Genomic DNA, 20,430 nt, shown 5'->3' with positions numbered 1-20,430 from the left:
CTGCTTCAGAGGCAGTTCTTTCAAAGGTATGTTGACAAACACAAAGGAATAGCAACAATGTTTTCAGAGTTTGGTATAGTGTCTCAGGAGACTGTTTTTAGGGGTTCTTTTTGTTCCATCATACAGTTACAGTTGTCTGGTTTGTTGTTTTTTTAATTCTGTAAATACTAATCTTTAAAAAAAATCAGCCACAGCAACAGAAAAAACAAACAAACCATTCTGATGCACTTGGTATTTGTAAAATTGTTTTCAACAAAATGCTGTTGATAGTAGCTCCTCAGTAATAACCTAGTATCATTATTATGCTTTCCAGTTCCCAAAATATTTTCTGTATGTCAAGACTTCTGAGCCAGATGAGTTAGTATATCTTGCGCCTTCCATGTATATAAATGGCATTTGTACTGTTCATGGATATAGACACTGCATCACGAAAGTGTTGAATTATTTGCAAAATATCACAGCTTGCATAGTGATACTGGACTAGAGTTACCTTCTATTCACAGTTATTTGTATTGTTTGCCATTCTGTATGTCCAGTTCTGTTAGGGTTCATTTGTAGTTTGGCCTGCTTGTAAGCCTTTTTTTAACGACATTTTGCTTTTCAATTAGGCCTCCGATTTTTAGTTCGTCTCTGCACAGATATGGGGCTGAAAGAAGTCCAGGAATATATGACAAAGCTCAAGAAAGTGGAAAAATTAAAAGAAATAAGAGAGCAGGTAAGCTTGTTTCTTTCTGTGATTATACAGTATCACTACATACATAGATGAAGCTAAAACAGCGTTTATGATACTTTAAGATAAAACGTGTATTAACTTCCTGGTTTAGAGAGGGTTGCGTTTTGCATTTTGGGGGTTTTTAGTTTTAAATTACTGATCCGCCTTATATCTGTCTGAATGGTTTTTGAGCACTGGATTTTCTGTGATTTTTAAATACTAGTGAAAGATGGGTTATGTGGATGTGATGGGAATGCTGGAGCCACCCACATAATTCAATGTCTCTGGAATGTCGTCTTTCCTACTTATTTGCCAGACTATATAAATTGTATTTATGAGCCAAGTAATAATGCAACTATAGGGAGAGAAGGGGAGCGTAAGAATTTGTCCATGTAGTAGAACTCCTTTTTGTTATATACAAAGCTGCAACATTGACAGATTACATAGGAAGAAGTAAATTATTCATGTTAGTGCCAATTTTTAAACCGAAAAAAAATTTCCATGGAAAAGCTACGGGCTGTGAAACGTATAAGATCATAACTTCTGTTCTGTTCAGAGGAGTGCGTGTGTGTGTGTGTGCGTGCGCGCGCACGCGCATGCATCGTTTTCTTGCTATTCCTGTGATAAAGTAAGATTTTAAAATTAAAATCAGTTTCTTGTTTGGAAAGCATTATCTGTGCTGTTTAGCTGCAAAGTGTTCAAGCTTGCTCTTCTTTTCCAGGGAATTGCTTCAAAGCTACATAGTTGCATTAGAACATGTTAAGTTTTAATATACTGTGCTCCTAGTAACACTTCCTGGCTCCCTTTTGGTGTCAGATAATGTGTAAATGCATCCATAGTTACTTCACTTTTACTTCAATTCCAGAGAGTCTGAGTATGCACACGTACACTAGGACACTTTAAAAACAAAACTCACAAAGGGAAACACTGATCAAAGGATTCTAAATTTATGCTACAACCTCACTTTGGGGGGGGGGCTAGTTGAAGTACATTGGGTTGGATTTTCAGTAAATGTAAAATTTAAAGCACTTTGAAGAATGGACAAAAAGTAGTCCACGAATGCAATGGAGCTAGTATTCCTCCATGTCTCCCCCATAATGGTATCCATAAGCAAAACAGATGACCAGATACAATGTTCCTATTCTGCAAAACTCATAGTTAAGAGATCACTCTGAAGTGTGTTAAACAGGCTTTGCTTCGTTTGTAGGGAATATCAGTTCAATGTCGGTGATATACATAGTTCTTTGCAATAACTTCCAATACCTCAGTGCTTTACTCAGGAAAGCTTAGAGATGAAACCAGTTAAAACTGGATTATTTTATAGTTGGTAAAAGAGAGAGAGGTCCCTGGAGATGGAGAAGTTATCGACTTCCTTGTATATAATTCCAGCATTTTTTACACTGAAGGTGTTAATTATGTAACATAGATCTGCAAATGTTGAGGATTCTAAGGAAAACACTTTTTTCCTTTAAGAAAGTTAATGTTTGAATATGTAATAAAATAAAATAAAAATTGTCACATCTCTTCCTGTTTATTTCATGATGGAAGCGGGAGCTTTCCTGAACACATCTGTACTTTCTGGTGGGGAAAAAGCTACCAGTAAAATATTTAAAAGATTAAATACTCAAAAGTTATTTAAGATTTTAGTAACACAGAAATTATGTCTAAGTTATGGGTTTTTTTCATTCTGACTACATTGTGTTAAGGTTCTTCATTGAGTAGTACCTGAATGACAAAGATATCAATGGAATCCAGTACAGATGCACGGTAGCACAAGTTATTGCATAGTTGTTTTAGACCATTCAGACTTTAATAGTGATCGTAATTCAACCATGACATGGAAAGCTCACTCTGTGTACTACATTTCCATACTCCTGTTTAAGAGTCCTGTCACAAAACTAACCTTGCAAAGCAGAATCGGAATGGTTTGGGTTGGAAGAGACCTTTAAAGATTGTCTAGTGCATGCTCCTGCCATGGGCAGGGACATCTTTCACTGCGTCAGGTTGCTGAAAGCCCCGTCCAGCCTGACCTTGAACACTTCCAGGGATGGGGCATCCACAACTTCTCTGGGCAACCTGTTCCAGTGTCTCACCACCCTCATCATAAATTTTTTTTTTCCTTACGTCCAGTGTAAGTCTACCCTCTTTCAGCTTAAAACCATTGCCCCTTCTCCTGTCATTACAGGCCTTGTTAAAAAAGTCTGTCCCCATCCTTCTTATTGCAGGCTTTCAGTACTTAAAGAGGGCTTGTAAGGTATCCGCAGACACTTCTCTTCTCCAGGCTGAACAACCCCAGCTCTCTCAGCCTTTCTTCATAGAAGAGGTGTTCCAGCCCTCAGATCAATTTCGTGGCCCTCCTCTGGACTTGCTCCAGCAGGTCCATGGCTGTCTTTTATCAGGGATGCCAGATCTGGATGCAGAGTAGAGGGGAGAATAAGGTATCTATGATGGCTCTTCTAATTAGTCAAAGCTTTAAGGTAGATCTGCCTAAATATTTTCCTATAGCATGTTGCCCAGAAAAGAAAACAGGCTTTTAAATTCAAAGCAGCCTGATTTTATTGTAATTTAAACTAAACCAATTTTCTTTTAAACAGAGAAAACTGAAATGCACTAGATAAAAAAAAAAAAACCAAACCCAAAACAAAACAACACCTGCGCTTCCTGCCCTGCCCGCTCAAAACGATGACCACCACCAATAGAAATAAACCAGGTTTCTAGTCAGCTCTGTCAATGTCATCCTTGCAGGTAGGCCCATGCTTCCAGCCCGAGTAAGCTCGGTGAGTTTCTGAAAGACAGCAAAATTCTGCCCCTGCGGTTCCTAGTGCATTCTCTTTGGAACCTCTGAAGCCTGATCCTTTGCTTTCTGCTCCTTCTTGCAGCTACTTGTCATGGAGGGACATGCTTCCATCTCCCTCTTCTGGCTCTCATCTGCCACACTCAGAAATCTCCTAAGTTCCGTGTCTCCTCAAAGAAAGGAACAACTTTTTCTGCCCCCCAAGGAACCCACTGACCCAGTTTTCTTAAAAATCAACACCATTGTAGATGTAAAGGAACAAAGACTCTAAGAAAAGAAAGATGTTACAGAACGCACTGTGATTTAGTATGCTGCTGGCCTGTATTACAAGTTCAATATCTTTCTGTGACAGAATCTCAACATCAGTGCTGTCTTGCAAACAATAGCCCTGCAGTTCCTTTTTTGCTATTGGTATTACATCTGGTTTCCCATCCCCTGGTTTTGGGTTTGGGGATTTTGGGGGGGCTTTTTGTTTGCTTGCTTGGTGTGTGAGTGTGTGGTTGTTTCAGTCTTACGTCTACCATCTGGCTTTGGAAATTACTAGGTATTTTTGTCCTAAGAAATTCCTTCTGTCATCCATGAGCATATAGTCATAAACTATACTTTCAAGTTCTAAAATTACCAAATTTCAATATTTCACCACCTAAGTTTCCAATGGAAACACTGGTTTCAGTTAGCAATACCAGATAATAGTTTAATTCCTGCTCCCAATTTCAGACTAACCCATGATTCCTTGATTGCACCCAGTAAAGAGAAAATGGATAAATGCTAGTGTAATATACCGACATTTCAAAGTCTGCACACAGATTTTGTCTTCCTGTAGAAATTTATCAAAATTTGCTGTTCTGGCATTGTTTTTCCAGAATAAGTATATCCACATGGAGTTTATACCAAAATAAATATTCTGGAGTACTTACTTCACTCAGTTCTCAAATATGGACAAGTTGTTAAATACTTCCAGCCAGGAATCTAGGAACATCTGTGGGGTTCATTCTCTGTAGAAATTTTTCTCCCTGCCTCTTATGGCATTGGATTTTTATTGTAACCTTCATATGTTGGTTTTTTTCTTTCCTTTTATTTTTTTTTAAACTGTATTAATCTTCCTTTTTCATGTTTTAGTTTAAAAAAGAGAGGTAACAGTGTAAAAGTTCATGCAACCTTCTTGGCACTGATGTATACACACATTACTATTTATTTCCGTTAAGTGAGTTTAATGACTGAAAATGAGGGACTGATTGGGTGTGGTGTGAAGCACTGATGATAGGTGCAAACACTGGGGGGGACTTACTGCCTTTACCTTCAGGCATCTACATCTGGACTAATCATCCTAAATGTCTTTTGCAGTCATGGGAGAGAAATAGGCATTTTTAGGGTGGAAATCATTGGACCTATTTTAAATGTCTGCTTTTAGTATGGGATGACTTATAAACTACTCACTTGGAACTTTACAGGAATTAGTCATATGCTTAAGCTATAGTACTTGTGTAATATTGTTGAGTGAAGTCCTAGGCTGTAAATGCCATGAGGGCACTATCATATAGGGACCGCTTCCCTCTGCCAGACAGAAGCCAAGCTTACACTGGCAGACTTGTTGTCAGTCATTCAATATTTGGAGAGTCTGAACATGCTTCCTGAAGGACTGATATATGCTACTTCACTGGACTGTGAATAGGATATTTAATCCAAAATTCAGAGAACATATTTTAGACTTGAGGATTTCCCAAAATAAATAAAAAGTATGAGAAGTTCTGGTCCCAGACTGGATCGCTCCAAGACCATTCCTGGTTTCATGCTAGGCTTGCTGCTTTCCTGTCTGACTCCTGTGAGTTTTGATTTAAGGGTTCTTCCTTTTTCTGTTGGCGTGAATCTTGAAAGTTCTTTCACTTTTTCTGTGTCATTTCAACTTTGCCAGACTCCATGGTATTTTTCTGGTGAAAAATAGGTGAAGAAGCTACAGTAAGTGACCTGAATACGTGGTTAGGCAGCGTGCATGTGTTTTAATCAGATCCTGAATTAATATTTTGAAATGAGATGCAGAGGTTATTTATATTAACAGCTGAGTGCTTTAAATGCCAAGTTTTTGTACCCATCTGTCAAAAAGTCCCTCACTGAGGTGTACCTTCTTGTAATTGACAAGATATATGCATGAGAAATTTGGTGTTTTTCCAGGAGAAGCCAAGTCTGCCATGCAATACAGAGGTACTGCTTTGATAAACAGTTAAAGTTTTCAAATAACACTAAAAAAAACACAGCTGGAAGATGTTTATGGTACCTTCCTCAGTGCAAGAGAGCTGACGTTTTAAACACAGCTTTTAAAGTATATACCTTCACCTTTATCTTGCATTTAACACTCAACAGCAAATTAAATTTTGCTGTGAAGTACAGTGCTCTGCCAAGTATTCAAAATTCAAGATCTATGGGGTGAATAGTTCTTTTTATAGATTTCCCTGCATCCCCCCTTGAATCTTTACAATAATAAAACGCTTGTGGGATTTATAAGACGTTAATAGGCAGAGGCTACTTTGAACTCGTGCAAGGAGGGCTATGTTGCCTGTTTTTTCAGCTGTACTTTACAAAGGTACATCTGAACTATTTTTATGCACATTCCTTGTATAAATTTTATCTGAAGAAAAGTAATTTATTGAGATATTTTGTTTGAATTTCACAGAACTCTTGTTTTATGTAAACACTGGATTTAACACTGACTATAAGGACAATTTTGTGCATTGAAAAAACATTTATTAGTTACAGTATAGTAAGCCTAGCTTCATGTTGTTCTACCGTTTTATTAATAAAAGCTGAGTTTTCAATAATTATCTCTAATGTATACTACTAAATGGGGGTTGTGTTCTGTTCTTTTGAAACCTTTTTCACTGTTCTCCAGCGCATTAAATCTGGCAGAGATGGCAGTGCACGTAGCCGGAGAGAAGGAAATGCTGGTGGTGGTAAGTATTTAATACCTGTGCTTAAATATCAGATTTGTCAGGATCCTAAAGAAAATAGTTTTTCTTAAAGTGTTTGTAAAATCTCCTTACATTCTGAAATGCATACAAATATGCATTGAGTAATATGCAAGTACTTCACAAATTTTGTTTCATACTTTTTGATTATTTCATTGCTGTATGAAACCTCAACCAGTATGGCCTGTGATTTGTGCTTTATATACAGATCTCAGTGTATTCCTAAAGCTAAATTTCTACTTGTTTTCAATACTGTGGACTCAAACATTTTTATCCCATTAACTTCGGAGTATTTACTGTAAGGAATCATATATTATAAAAAAAACAGAACAGGTAAGCCATGAAAAACAGGAATTCATTGTGTCTTTATTTAACATGGAGGAAAGGGAATTTTGTCCCCAATGTCTAGTCTATTACATTAGGTGTTTGTTACAAGTTCAAGAGGCTATTTTGTGCAACCAGCTCTGTAATAAGGAGAAGACACCTGTACTATCTTTGAGCTCCTTCTTCCCCTTTTCTCAGCATAGCAGAGTTGAAGTACTAGAGTCTTCCATAGAGGAAAGCTCTGACCCTGACTACTAAGTCTCTCTGCTCTTATAGATTTACAATGCTGACTTTCATAAATGTAAAACTCTAGCAATGTAAGTCTGGAAGCTGGCCTGCTTTGTCTTTTCTGCACTAGGCAGTCTGAATATTGCAGAGCTAATGATTTTTCCCTCCCATTATTAAATCCATGAAATGTTAGTAATGTTAAACCTAACTGTTCCCTGCTGCTGTTCTAAGGAAACTAGCAGACTTCAGGCTACTTCAGCCACCTGGAAAAAAAAAAAAAAAAAAAAAAAAATCCCTATTTTGACCCAAAAAGAAAATGGTTTCTTTGTATTCTGTTTTTGGTTTATCTTAATATTGGTGGGTCTCATAAAAAGATACCTCCTATAAATTCTTACCTCTCTTCCCTTCCTTTTACAGAGAAATAATTTACGGATTTTTTTTTTTTTCTTATTCGGTAATTTTATTTCTTCACCTACATAGCAGATGCTGTACTACATTTCTGTAGGGTCATGAAAAGTCATGGAAATTACTACTGTAATCTTAAGATGACCTTAGAGTACTGTTACATTTATGAAGACTGCTCTCCTGGGTTCTCTAAGGATTAAGAATGAGTGTTGGATGCTTAAGAGAGATCTCATTCCTTTTTCAGCTTGGTAGTTTTACTAAAGAAGCTTTTAAATCATTTATTGATATGTAGAAAAAACACAACTCACCTCGGACTGAATTTTACCTGTTCTGGGCCTCAGGCCAGCCAAAGTAATTCTTGGGGTGAAATTCCTTATTTTGGTAACAGAGAGGGATGGAAATGTTTCTGGACTCTCCTTTGTTACATAAGCCCTATGATTAGGCATCCAGCAAAACAGCAGCATGAAACAGCATTGGTCCCTGTTTTCTGTCATAAAGTGGAGATCCACTTTGACTTATAATAAATAGAAATGAAGAGCAGCATTGGTAGCAGGCAAGGGTATTTACAGCTGGGCAAAACATTGCATCAGCCATATAGGCAAATGGCACAAAGGGTTTCTTTTCTCACAGCTGTATTTTGTAATTATCCCTACCCTCATTAGTAAAAAAGGGGTATGTTATTGGGAGAGAGTGAGTCGGTAATTTAGCAAGGAGGATATAAATAACGATCAAGCTGGAAAGATGCTAAGACAACATTAATCCTCCAGACTACCAGTTTGTCAATACTTCTTTTAAAGACAGAAGTATCTATGGAAAGTTGTCTTTTTAAAAAAAATTTTTAAAATTTTAAAAAAATCCCTTCCCCTCCCCTCCAAAGTTGAACACATGAGGAACTTGACTGCAAGCTCTAGTAATTCCAAGGCATTACTCTTTCCCCTCGTAACCAGAGTAATGGGAGAAGAGCAAATGCAGACATTTAGGATGCTAACATTAAGAGGATGAGAGGGTAAGCAGGGTCAGAATTGACCTAGAGTTTGTCCTATCAATAATTCTTAGATTGTTGCTCAAGATATTATGTCAAATTCATGAAAGAATGGGGAAAAAAAAGAGTTTGGGAACAAGTCTGTTATGAGAGCATGTTTGGAGAAGTCTCTGTTATACAAATTCAGTGCCAAAGATCCAACCTTTCTGGAAATGACTTGGCAAACAAGCAGAGGTACAAAGAAGGTCCTGTATTGAGCCTGGAGTTAACTTTCTGCTGGGATTCCTAATTAAAAGTTGTGGTGAGATGTACTACTTATATATATTTTTAGAAGGAGTCAAAGGCATTACACATTTTTTTAATTAGTAACATTGACTCTGGGGAACCTTATCAGTGAATAAACTGCACGCTCACATCAACAGCTGTTAAGGACTATGTTGTAGTTTGTCTACCTTTTACTGAGGATGCCTGAGAGAAACCTGAAGACCCAAACATTATTTTGTCCAATGTTTGGCATTATTCACTTGGGTTATGAGTCTGTATTTTGCAGTTTATTAAATTTCTGTACATGGCCTGTGTGAAGACACATATGATATATAAACATGCATTATTTTATTTCAGAATCTTAGTACACTTTTGATAAATTAATGGCTTCATAATAAAAAAAAAAAGAAACATTTGTATACATGTCAAGATTAGTCTTTTCCAGTGGTGTTGCCAAGACCAAAAGGGATCATTTTCCTATACTGTATGAGGGATTTGTTATCATTATTGAACCCAGTGAAGCATGGAATCCTCCTTAGTTTAGTACTTACTAGCTAAATGAAGTGTGCAGACATTCCAAATATTTTAGGTATGATGCATATTTTATTTCTTTCCTCTTACCAGCTCACTGCCCCCCACTTGCTGGCATTCCTAACAGATTATTCTTTTTTCCCCAAAATATTTTGTGCCTATATAGTTATTTATATTAGGACTATTATTAATTCGGGCTTCCTTGGTTTAGGAAATATGATCTAAAATTGCTTTTAAAGAGGAAGCTAAGAGGAAAGAGAACTAAGTCAGCAGGGTTTGTACTTTATAGGACACCTACTACTTTGCCAATATAAATTAAAACAGAAGGTGCATGAGATGCACCAGAGCATAATTTGAAGAATATGATTAGTGTATGCATGGATGGTAGACAGAATGGAAGAAGGGAGTCCAAGAAAACTGACATCTGTATCAGCGTCAGTTAAAGTCTGCTCTTGTCTTGTGAGAAGGATAAGCATTGAATCTAAAATGCCTCCCCAAAATTGAATCCATTTGTTAACTCTTATTATAATAAGTGAAATTTTCTTCTCCCCACAATTATCAGATTTATGATTTTCAATCTTTTTGATTCATGTTGAAGCAGATGACATTGGTAAACTCCCTTAAAATTCATCTTTTTAATTTAAAAAAGGAGAAAAGAGGAAAAAAAAAAAGAAAAAAAAAAAAAAAACCCAACCCAAAACAAAAACCAGAAGAAAACCCCACCACAAAACCCTGAAGTGAGCTAAAAGTACATCTGAGTTTAGGCAGTTCTCAAATATTTCCTTTCCAATAATATTTTCTTGTTTTCATACTCACCTTTTTGTGTTTTGCAGAGATGTGATAGTAACATCCAGAATTTGGAAGTTAGGACACTGTGGTCTTTACTACTCTTAAGAGATTTTTACTGTTCAATGGCATAAGGCCTTTCATAGATAAGGGGAAGTATGACTTTAAGGAATACATTATCATAGCAGTGTTTACTTGGTCTGCATTTGCCCTGCTCTCTGAATGGGGAGTTTTGTACTGGATGAGAGGAGCCATGCAGTCTCAGACAGGAGCCCAAAGAAGCCATGCTGAATTCAGAAGATGAAAGGCTTAGCACTTTGCATTCTCCTTGTTACCTAAGGCTGTCCAGATGAAAGGAAACCATGCGAGAATAATTTAGGTTTCTTTTCCCTTTTTCATTTCACCTGTGATGATGTCAGTAGATAAATGGGTTTGTCCATCCCAAACAAACATCCCATATACAAACATGCTGTTTCTCAGTTTTAATATAATATTCTGCTTGCTATGATGAACTTTGTTCTCTTTGGTCAAACGAAACTAAAGCCTTCTCTTCTCCAAAGATGGTGTCTTCATCCCATATATGAAAGATACACAGAGCTGCATTTAAACACATTCTGAATTTAGTGAAGCATCTGTAGTCTCTAAAAGCATTAGCCCACTATGCACTTTTATGTAAACATTTTACAGAGGAGGTAGATTACCAAACAACCTTACCCTTTGGTATCTTTTCCTAATGAGTAAAATGGTACTAATAATTCTAATTTGTCCTTTGTGATACTGGAGGAATTTCTAATCTCATCACTGTAATTGCAACTAGTGAGAATCCTTTAAAAACTAAATATAAATATCACGGATTTTATGCGTCGAAGTGATATACACACAGGTATCTTGCTAAGTAGGCAGTACAGAAACACTTAAAAAGATTTAGAATCTTTTTTGCTAGGTATCACTACTTAAAATAGGATTATTGCAAAATAGGATTACTTTTGCAGTATGTTGCTTTATTCATTATTCTGCTATAAAATTAACCATTTTTTTAAAAACTAAGTTTTCTACTTTGGTTGGTTGGGTTTTTTTTTTCCCCTCCAAATTGTATGTGAAGGAATTAGTTCAAATCAGTTCTTGGAGGAAGTTGAACAAATCTGAATGAACGGAACATATTATAATACAACAATGTAAATATCCTAAATATAACATTATAGGCATGACTTTTAAACAGATGAGAAGGAATGCACTGTAAAAGATACCAGCATGCAGAGTATATTATTTATGTCTTTATATGCATAGTTCCTGGTTAAGGCTATTGAACACAGACTGTGAGGGGAAGATAATGTCAGCATGATAATCCAAGTCTCAAGTATGATCAATTTACAGAGTAAATATATTTATAAATCAGATTTTAAAAATATATCGACCAGCTCTGCTTAATCAGTTACTGTTGCTTTTTCAATTCTGGAACCATGTTCCTGCAGTCAGTTTATGTGTATGTGTCCATGTTACCAACTCAGACTGAGTACACTGGAACTGGCCTCCAGGTGAACTACAGTCATAACATACTTTTTACATAAGAGCACAATAAGTAAATAAGAAGCATGTATTAATTGCAGTGAAGGTTTGCTTAGATACAGAGAGCAATTTAGTTCAGCAGTGGTCTTCCATTATTAAAGAACTTTAATTAGGAACATGTGTTTGTACAGTTACTAGAGTAATGCAGATGGAATTAATTTGCAGTTGGAGAAATGTCTACCTGTAGTCCTTTGATTGCAAGTGCAATCAGAGAGATGTTAACACTCAAAGCTCTACTATTAGTAGAGAAAAACTACGAAAAAAGCTTTTCATCCAGAGTTTTTATTATTATCCTTTGTACCAATATTAGCTTTGTTTTCTTCTGTGTATTATTTCAGTGAAAGTTAGTTTCATTCCCATCATCCAAAAGCTGGAATGTGTATAAAATCTTTTTCCTGGATTTGAGGTGGGACGCAGGGAACAGTGAGTAGAAACTGTAAAACTCACCTACCAAAAGTATGCATGTCTGTGATGAAATGCTTTAAAAACAATTCCTCCCCTGAGTTCTCTTCACTGTAGGACACCAAAATCCTGAAGTCTACATTGCAAGCTTATATTCCTTAACGTTGGCCCAATTACCTATGTATGTATATTGAATAAAAACATATAGATGATTTATCTGCAAACAGAACTACAAAAAGTAATTTCAAGGTGAGATTTAAACTTCTGGCAGATTATGGTATATGGTCAGCAGAGTTTTTAATAGCTGCTATATTGGCAGCCAAATCCTGTATCCCATGGCCGAGTGTCAAGAAAAGCCTTACCCCAAATGGCTCAACAACTAGGACACTCCTCCTGAAAGACGGAACTGTGGGTTTGAACTCCCAGAGCTGAAGGCAGGCATTGAAGGCAGACCTCTTGCTTCCTGAGCTGCTGACATCTCCGTGTAAGGTAGATGGTGTCAACCACCTCTTATTCTCTTCCAGATGTACTTTAAAATGAAAGATGCTCTTCTTCCACATTTTTAGGTACGCTCAGAGCATAATGCAGTCCATGGAGACTTGATGTGGTTTTGCATATTAGCTTAATTTAAACTAAGTGTGGGCTGCTACCAGAAGAGATGTTAACCTTCCCTTCACTCTTGCTGTAGATATAATGGTCATATAGATGTAAGGTGAACTGCATTACTTTGCTGATCCACCTGAGAAAAAATTTTCATTAGATCAGTTTTAAACGTATTGGTAACCTGCTCCAGCACAGCCTGCTACCACTTGACAGAATGTGGAGGGGGATGCAATGCAGGGCAGAAAGGGCAGGGTGCTCCTTTCTGTGTGGAGGTGGGGCTAGATTGGTAGGTTCAGAGTAAATGAAAGGTGGAATTCCTTACCTCGGGTTGTTACAGATGCAAAAATTTCACAGGGGCACAAGGAAAGACTGAACAAGTTCTTGGAGAATAAATCAATCAATCCATTATTAAATATGAAGAGCTGCCCCCTTCCCCTAAACACATGCTTGACTTACAAATTGTTGAAGCTAGGAAGTTATTCTTAGAGAGCTACTGTATATGCTTGCTCTACTTATGATGCTCTTCCCTAAGCTTCTTGTTCTTTTGTATGGACAATAAGCCAGTTTAGATAGATCTTTAATCTAATCTAGTAAGGCATCCATATGTTCTTATTGCTTAAGTGTTAAGAGGGCACTGTGCCCACAGACACTTACTCTTCATAGGTTTTTCCAGGGTGCATTTAGTCAGGGTGGGATGTACTGATCAAATAACTTGTTGCTTCTGGAAAGAAGAGTCCAGCCCCTCTCAGCACTTCTTTTCTTTCCCATTCCTGGTCATATGTTCTTGCTGCTTCCTTTGCACTACTTCTAGCATTAATTAACCCTTTGGTGAGTTGGTTCAGTTCATTAAACACAGTAAATAATGTGTTTGGGCAACTGAATGAGTCTGAAGCCTAAAAAGCTACATTTGTGTGAACAGCTACATTTGCTCACTGTAACAGCACTCACAATTCCATTTTACTGTATTGGCTCACAAACAGAAAGAGGAGCTTAGGCACCAAGGTCACATGCTGAATATCCTGAAGGCATCTTTGCTGCTCAGGATGGCTATTTTGGGCACCTCAATCATAGCAATAAGTGCTTAAGGAACTTCAAAGCTATGCGGGGGGGCAGTTGGTGAGGCTTAGGCACTTCAAGGGTTGGCCATCCACTAGATGGGGACAGAAAAGAGGGGGAAATTTGGCTTCAAATTTTGGACTTACTGCTTTATTCCCTTCTTGGATGTAGCCCTAATAAAACTTAAGGGTCCTAGGATGTTCAAGAAAGCTTCTGTATTCAATTGTTTGTTTTAGGGCAGTAAGATGTACAGGTAACTTGCGGGTGTTATGTTTATTCCAACTATTTTGGCTCGTCTACCATCCTTTTTTTTCTTCTTTTAGTTAATATAAAATCTTTCACCTTCCTCTGGTAGTATCACTGAAACCCATGTGTTTTCCTCCTTCACAGTTGAAAACCTTTGATATGCCATCTTCTTCCTCTTTTATTTTCATTACACCCAGTTCTTCCTTTCTGGAACCAACCAATTAAACCTATGGAGTTTCTCTGACTAGTTCAGTCTTCCCCTAGTGTAGTTGCTGCTGTATCGTTCCTGTCTTTAGATCTCCTTACTGCTTCTTCCAACTTTATTCATTATTTTGTGAATTACTTGTTTTCCTTTGCACAAGACTCTGTGCCTACTCCTACCCTACTCTTTCTCTCCCTGTTAAACATTTTGTATTCTCCTCTAAACGTTTTCATCCACACCATCTTTGAAGCTCAGCGCTTGCCTCCTTGTTGCTAAGGCCTGTCCAAAGCCCACTGACATCAAGAGCCAGCCCTTTTGTAATTTTACAGCCCTTTCTTTGATCCCCCCCAGTCAAACCCATTGATATCTTTCAGTTTCTTCAAATCCTTCGTTAAGCATTCACTTCTTCCATGAAACTGTCAGTGAGAATTGATCCAAGGGAGGTCGATGTACATTAAAATAGATTTTCCTTGCTTTGAAGTTTCAACCGTAATCTGCATCTTGTAAACATATTAACTGTTTGACATGTGACTGTATGTATTAGATCTTTCTTGGAGCAGAAACATTGTCTTGCAATTCAGGGCTAAGTAAACTGGAGTCTGCAGTAGTATTTATAGAGAAATAAAGGTTTGTCATCTTTGTGGAAGTGTTTTGGTTTTTTTTTTTTCTTAAATAGTAACAATATTTAGAAAAAGAACATTTATAGTAAATAAGACAATGGAAATGTGTCGCCAAGTCCAGACTTTGTTATTAATGTTTGCTGAATGGAACCCATTTTTCCTCCTTACAGATGGAGGACATTTAATAACAGCATTGTTTCGCATTGTAAATGAGCATGTTTGTATTTGGCTGCGTGGCATGTCCTGCCTTGTAAATATACCACGCCAAACGTGAAACATTTACATTTTCTCCTAGGAGAAAAAAATTGCATAAAAATTTGTTTTAGCAGACGAGATTGAAAGCTTGCCATGAATGTGAAAAAGAGATTCAGAGGTGAACAGAATATTTAAAGTGTCTGGAATACTGCTGTGGCAAGAGAATGTTAATCTGATGTTGTCTGGGCACGAGGCAGCCCTTGGAGCTGACACATTCCTTGGGGCCCCACTGCAAACTGAGCTGCCAGCACAGTGTTTACAGCAAGATGCAGGGCCAGGATGGTCTGTATACATGAACTGCGCCTGCCTGCCATGCGGACAGCACATGCCAAATATACTCCTCTAATTAAAAGGAAAGTTAGTGTTGTATTTAACCTTGACCGTATTGAACAGGTGGATCATACTAATATATTAGTAAGCACACAGACATATGAAATGTCTGTATACATTGTGACAGCGTTTATATTTATCATGCTTATTTTAACTCCAAAATGTGACTGTAATTTATAAGCAACTGAAATGTCAGCATTTGAAGCAAAAATATTTTAATGTGTTTACTCCAAAGTAAATAAGGTTGTGTATATATTTTTTTTTAAATTAAAACACACACATGTGTGGACACAGTGTCCATTGTGTTTTAATGACCACTATTACAAATGTGTACTATATCCATCATGAAAAGATGGTTTCATCCAAATCTTGTTTGACAGATAGTAGCTGAATTTATGTTGTTCTTGTATCATGATTTCACAGAACATAACAGCATGTTATTTGTCTTCAAATTTTTTTTTTTTTTTTTTTTTCCCCAGATAGTGGTGGTACCAAAGGGGAAAGACTGAGTGCCAGACTAAAAGCTTTGCCTGGAACAAGTGAACCCTATGAAAGTAGCGGCAGTAAAGAAATAGGCAAGTGGGCATCTTATATCTTCTTACTTTCCTGGCCCTTAAAGAGAGGGGAGATGGAAAAAATAAGTTCTTGGAAGAGCATGTGAAATTAGACAATTAGGAAAACATTTTTCTCATGAAATAAATATGAAGAATGGCTTTAGCTTCATTGTTCAGAGCTCACTATAAAGTAATTGTAAATATTAAGAAATGTGACCCATGTAAATATTTATTACTTTTGATTTCTGTCTGCTGCATCCTTTAGTCAGTTCTTGTGGTTCTGCAGTCATAAGTTCTTCACTAAGATTGAATTTTCAAAGGGGTTTAAAAAACCAAGTCCACGTGGAATGTGGTACTTCCTAAAATGCCCTTCCTTAACCAACTCATCAGTCTTCCTGTTCCATGCACTCTTCTGAAGTCTTTTTCTCACTTAATGACTGTAATAAAATAAATAGAAATTTATTTTTATAAAAAGGAGGAGGTAAAAAAAAAAAGCTTCTATCACTAGCACTCAGGTACTTTGTTCTTGTGCCGTGCCTTGGTTCCTGAATGCGGTATCTTGTTCTCCTTCAGTGTTCATATGCTTTTTCTAGTCTGCATTTCAAAGACATGTTACAGATGTGTAATGCTAAAACCCACTCTTTTGTTTGATTCTGTTTGAAACAAAGCTAAAATTACTTGTAGGTAACTGTTTCAAATGTATTTAAACCCTAGATGCCTCCTACATAGATCCACTTGGCCCGCAAGCAGAAAGACCAAAAACTGCAGCAAGAAAGAGAACTGAGGAAGATGATTTTGCTGATGAAGAACTAGGAGAGGATTTGCTTCCAGAATAGCATATAGTCCACTCATAATTTTTTCTCTTTTTAAAAGTTTTAGCAGAAAAACTTTCATCCATGATGATTTTGTAGCGGATTTTGATAAAATATTTGTGAAATACTTTGGATATATGGTATCTTACATTAAAAACACAGATTTGAAGTTGCAGTGTCTTTTATAATTGATTTTTAAAAAAATAATGCTGAGGTTATTTTACTTGTGCATAAAAACTACACAGGTGTTCAAACTCATTGCAAACTGTATCAAGTGCATAAAGCTTTTGCTTTCAGAGATACGTCTGATGATAGTATGAAACACAGCAGCCTCTAAAATTTCACCTTTCAGTGTGAAATACCTCAAAGCAATGTTATAAGGTTGAAAGTCCCATATCCTTCATTCAAAGCCAGAATTTATTTAAGGCCTGTGAATTGACTTTCTGAAAGTGTTGGATATGACCTTGGTCATCTTTAAGGCCCCAGTTCAGCAAAGCACTTAATACTGAAGAAATCATCTTAATTTTAGTCTATCCTTAGCTGAACTAGGGCCATTTTGCAGTCTCTTAGCAACGCAATTACAAAGGGGAGGGGTTTATTTTTTTTATTTCGAATTGTCAGAGTGGGCAGGATTTCAGTCTAGTTTGTTCAGAATTGCTAATTAGATTTCAGCTTTTGAATCTTGTGTTGGGGATTGTGGCACTGACTACATAGAGGTAGCTTTCTACAGCCTAGCTTGAGTATGTGCAAAGATGTTAGTTACAGGAATCACCATTTTGCTTACAAACCAAACAAGTTTGATCTGAAGTCATAAAGACATGTTAAATAGGAACATGGGGTTCTTGATTTGTATCACTTTTTGGAGATAAAAATCTTACTCGTGTGTTCAGAATTTCCTAATAAATACTTGCTAAAACTAGTACACTGGGGTGGCAGGGACTTGTTTTTAAAACATTGGTGTGAGTTTGGTTTAATAGTTAGACTTTGGTTATTACTTTGAAATGCAAGAGTTCAGTCTTCTAAAATTTCCAATGCTCATTCTCAGTGTTGATGCTTAGACTGTTTCCCAACTAGTGACCCTGGAAAGTTCTCTTCATATCTTCATGAAATGTTCTTTTCAGGTTTTAGAAACATCTGCCCTGTCTCAAAAGATGTCTCTGCAAGTGGTCAGAAATACTTCTGTAATGGCACAGTTGTAGAAATGTAGCCCTGTAGGTTTTATGCTACAGTTAATGAACTGCTTTATATGTAACGTGTTTCTCACGATACTGGTGCAGCACTCGGTCTAGGACTGTACCAGCTGCCGCTTGGTGGTATAAGCAGAGCACATCCAGCGTGGTTTATGGAACATCCCGAGGAGCTCTGGTAACATGGTAAGCTCTGGGGCCTGATCCTTCTAGAGGATGGAAAAGAGTGTGAGAAGGAAGCAGATGCCACCTGTCTTATTTCTGCAAGTCTCTCCTGTGCTGCAGTTCTCCCTTAGCAGCAGGACAGAAAGGAAAAAAAAAAGATGACCTCTGCTGCAGGTAGGGACAGAAAGGGAAAGAATGGATGGCTTATGCAGCTAAGAACTTGGATACCACACTGCAATGCTAACATGCCAAGCCAGAGCAGTCTGTGGCTTTTTGACTGCTCGACTCAGCTGAGGAGACCTTCCGTGTCTTTTAGAACAACAAATACAGAAATGTGTTGCCTCTTTTGTCTCTGGTGAATCTCCAGTTTCACTGCAGACTTTACCTTTTTACTTTTTTCCACTCCTTGACAGTAGTCCAAAGAGTGCACACCTGTGAACACAGAGCCCACGTACCCTTGTCAGCAGGGTGTATTCTGGGTCTGTTGTAGAGCTAGCAGGAACTGTGTCTGCCACTGGGCAGCCCTGACCTCTCTTCACCAAGGCTAACCCTGCAGTCCCACCACTGCCAAAACCTTGGCACTGACACCCAGTACAACAGTGTATATTTTTAATATTTTCAGTGAAATGTCAGTCAGAAAGACAAAGGAGGGGAGATGGAAAGGCAATCGAGCTGAACAATTCTCAGAGAAGGACTCGGGCAGATGACTTAACCTTACGGTCACGCTTGAGATCCAGCTTTCTCTTGCCTGTTCTTCACTGCAGCCGTATCTATTGCTCTGGTCATGGGATGACATATTCCTGGATATCATGGTAGTTCTTTTCTGTCAGGCTTACAGTCTTGGAAGACCTGGACCTCCAGGATGCAATGTGTCAGGCAGGAGGGAGCATCTTCAGCTACAGGCTGCAGTGGAATGAGGTATCTGACTAATCACAGTGGGAGAAAGTATTTGGGACCATGGCAGGGAGCATAGATAAACCTGTGAAACAGTGCAAAGGAGAAGACAGGCAAGATACTGTCATAGTCTTCTAACACAAAACCATTTTGAGTAGAGCATCTAATCAAACATTGCAGTTGCATAGACATATCTGTGATAAAGTGGTACGAATTACTAATAATTTGGGATATGGTTCACAGCTTAGTGTGTAGAAACACTCCTAGGGACATCAGAGATTTTGATCCAGTAGCATTCTTTGTTCGGTTTGCCCAGATGATTATGTAAAATTCTGTGTTTTACAAACAGATTTGCACTTCTGTTCCACTCCTGCACAAACTCCCAGAAACTTCTGGAATGTGTTGTTTTTCCTATAGCATGAGGATCTGATTATATAATGCTCTGGGTTATGATGTATTGGCATGTTATTTTGCAAGCATGGTTGAGCTTGTTCTGAACTGACAGAAAGCCATGTGATCCAGCTCCAGCACTGGACTAGTATAGTAAGTCCTGCTGACAGTCAAAATGATTTAGCCCAGGTTCACCTTCAAAACCATGTAACTATAGCTATGTCTCTACTGGAATTGCAACATTGCCAGGGCAGGCCCGGAGCAGAGGAGCTGACACGTAACCACCCATACTGTAAGACCAGTAGCCCACTCCCCGGTACAGTTTTGGCCCGTGGCTATTGGCAATCTCCCAGACAATTCCCTTGCATGACCCAAAGGTTAGCCTGGGCCAGTAACCATTCTTCATAAGCAGCTTCAGTGCAGCCTTCTTCTGCTCTGGGAGACATCCTGTGTGAGGGACCACAAGATGTGACATCCCACCTGGACTCAAGGCTGCAGAATGATCCCTCATGGGGATGAATATAACTGGAATCTGTTCAGGAGAAAGAAGCTGCGTGCGTGTCCAAAGTGCTATGTCAGCATGTTGTTGGAAGACCTCAAGATATTGGTAGGTGAACACATCTGTCTCTCCTATCAGGTCACGAAGGAAGCGTAGCCATGCTAGTGGGATGCTGTGTCTAAGATAATTACCTGGGTTACACATGATTATTGTGCTATGTTGATGCGATGACTCTGGCCCCGTCCTGGAGGTAGCTTGGTTGGCGTTTAGGTCAGGTGCAGTGTGAGTTCTGTTCCCTGCTGCCATGTAGGATGCCCTCAGCCCTGCAACAGGTCTCAGAAACTGCAGGAGTGGAAACACTGCATGAGCTAAATAATTCTACCTTCATCCCAGAAAGTCAAGCAGAAACATTTAGTCAGGTTTGGTTGTGCAAAACAGACTCCATCTCCAGAAGCCACGCTGCAGGTATGTGCTTCCAGCACCATTTAAGCCCTGATTTTGTGTTTATCATTCTGGAATTAGTAGATCATTTAAAATTACTGAATAAAGTTTTGGCAAATGCAATAGGACTGCTATTGTATTAGTTTATTTACTTTTTTATCTTAGGAGGGCAGCAGTATTAAACCTAGGAAAATGCTAATCCTCTTGAGGAACTTACTCATC

General features: G+C 38.0%; 1 protein-coding gene across 4 annotated transcripts in view; it reads left to right on the top strand.

The window, feature by feature from the left end:
* IFT88 (intraflagellar transport 88) overlaps nt 1-16,801 on the top strand; it is a 48,202-nt gene extending 31,401 nt beyond the window's left edge. For 3 of the 4 annotated variants that reach the window (XM_069808183.1, XM_069808185.1, XM_069808184.1), the window contains 4 exons: nt 609-715; nt 6,391-6,451; nt 15,746-15,841; nt 16,535-16,801. In XM_069808183.1, the coding sequence (XP_069664284.1) occupies nt 609-715; nt 6,391-6,451; nt 15,746-15,841; nt 16,535-16,656 (386 nt within the window). In that variant the 3' untranslated portion in view covers nt 16,657-16,801. The remainder of the gene's footprint in view (nt 1-608; nt 716-6,390; nt 6,452-15,745; nt 15,842-16,534) is intronic. The other variant, XM_069808186.1, reaches the window with a different exon arrangement.
* Nucleotides 16,802-20,430: the final 3,629 nt, after the last annotated feature.

Source organism: Haliaeetus albicilla, chromosome 20 (genome assembly GCF_947461875.1).
Source record: "Haliaeetus albicilla chromosome 20, bHalAlb1.1, whole genome shotgun sequence".
Classification (NCBI taxonomy): Eukaryota; Metazoa; Chordata; class Aves; order Accipitriformes; family Accipitridae; genus Haliaeetus; species Haliaeetus albicilla.
Note: the sequence above shows the minus strand (reverse complement) of the source record. Positions and strands in the feature narration are given on the sequence as shown.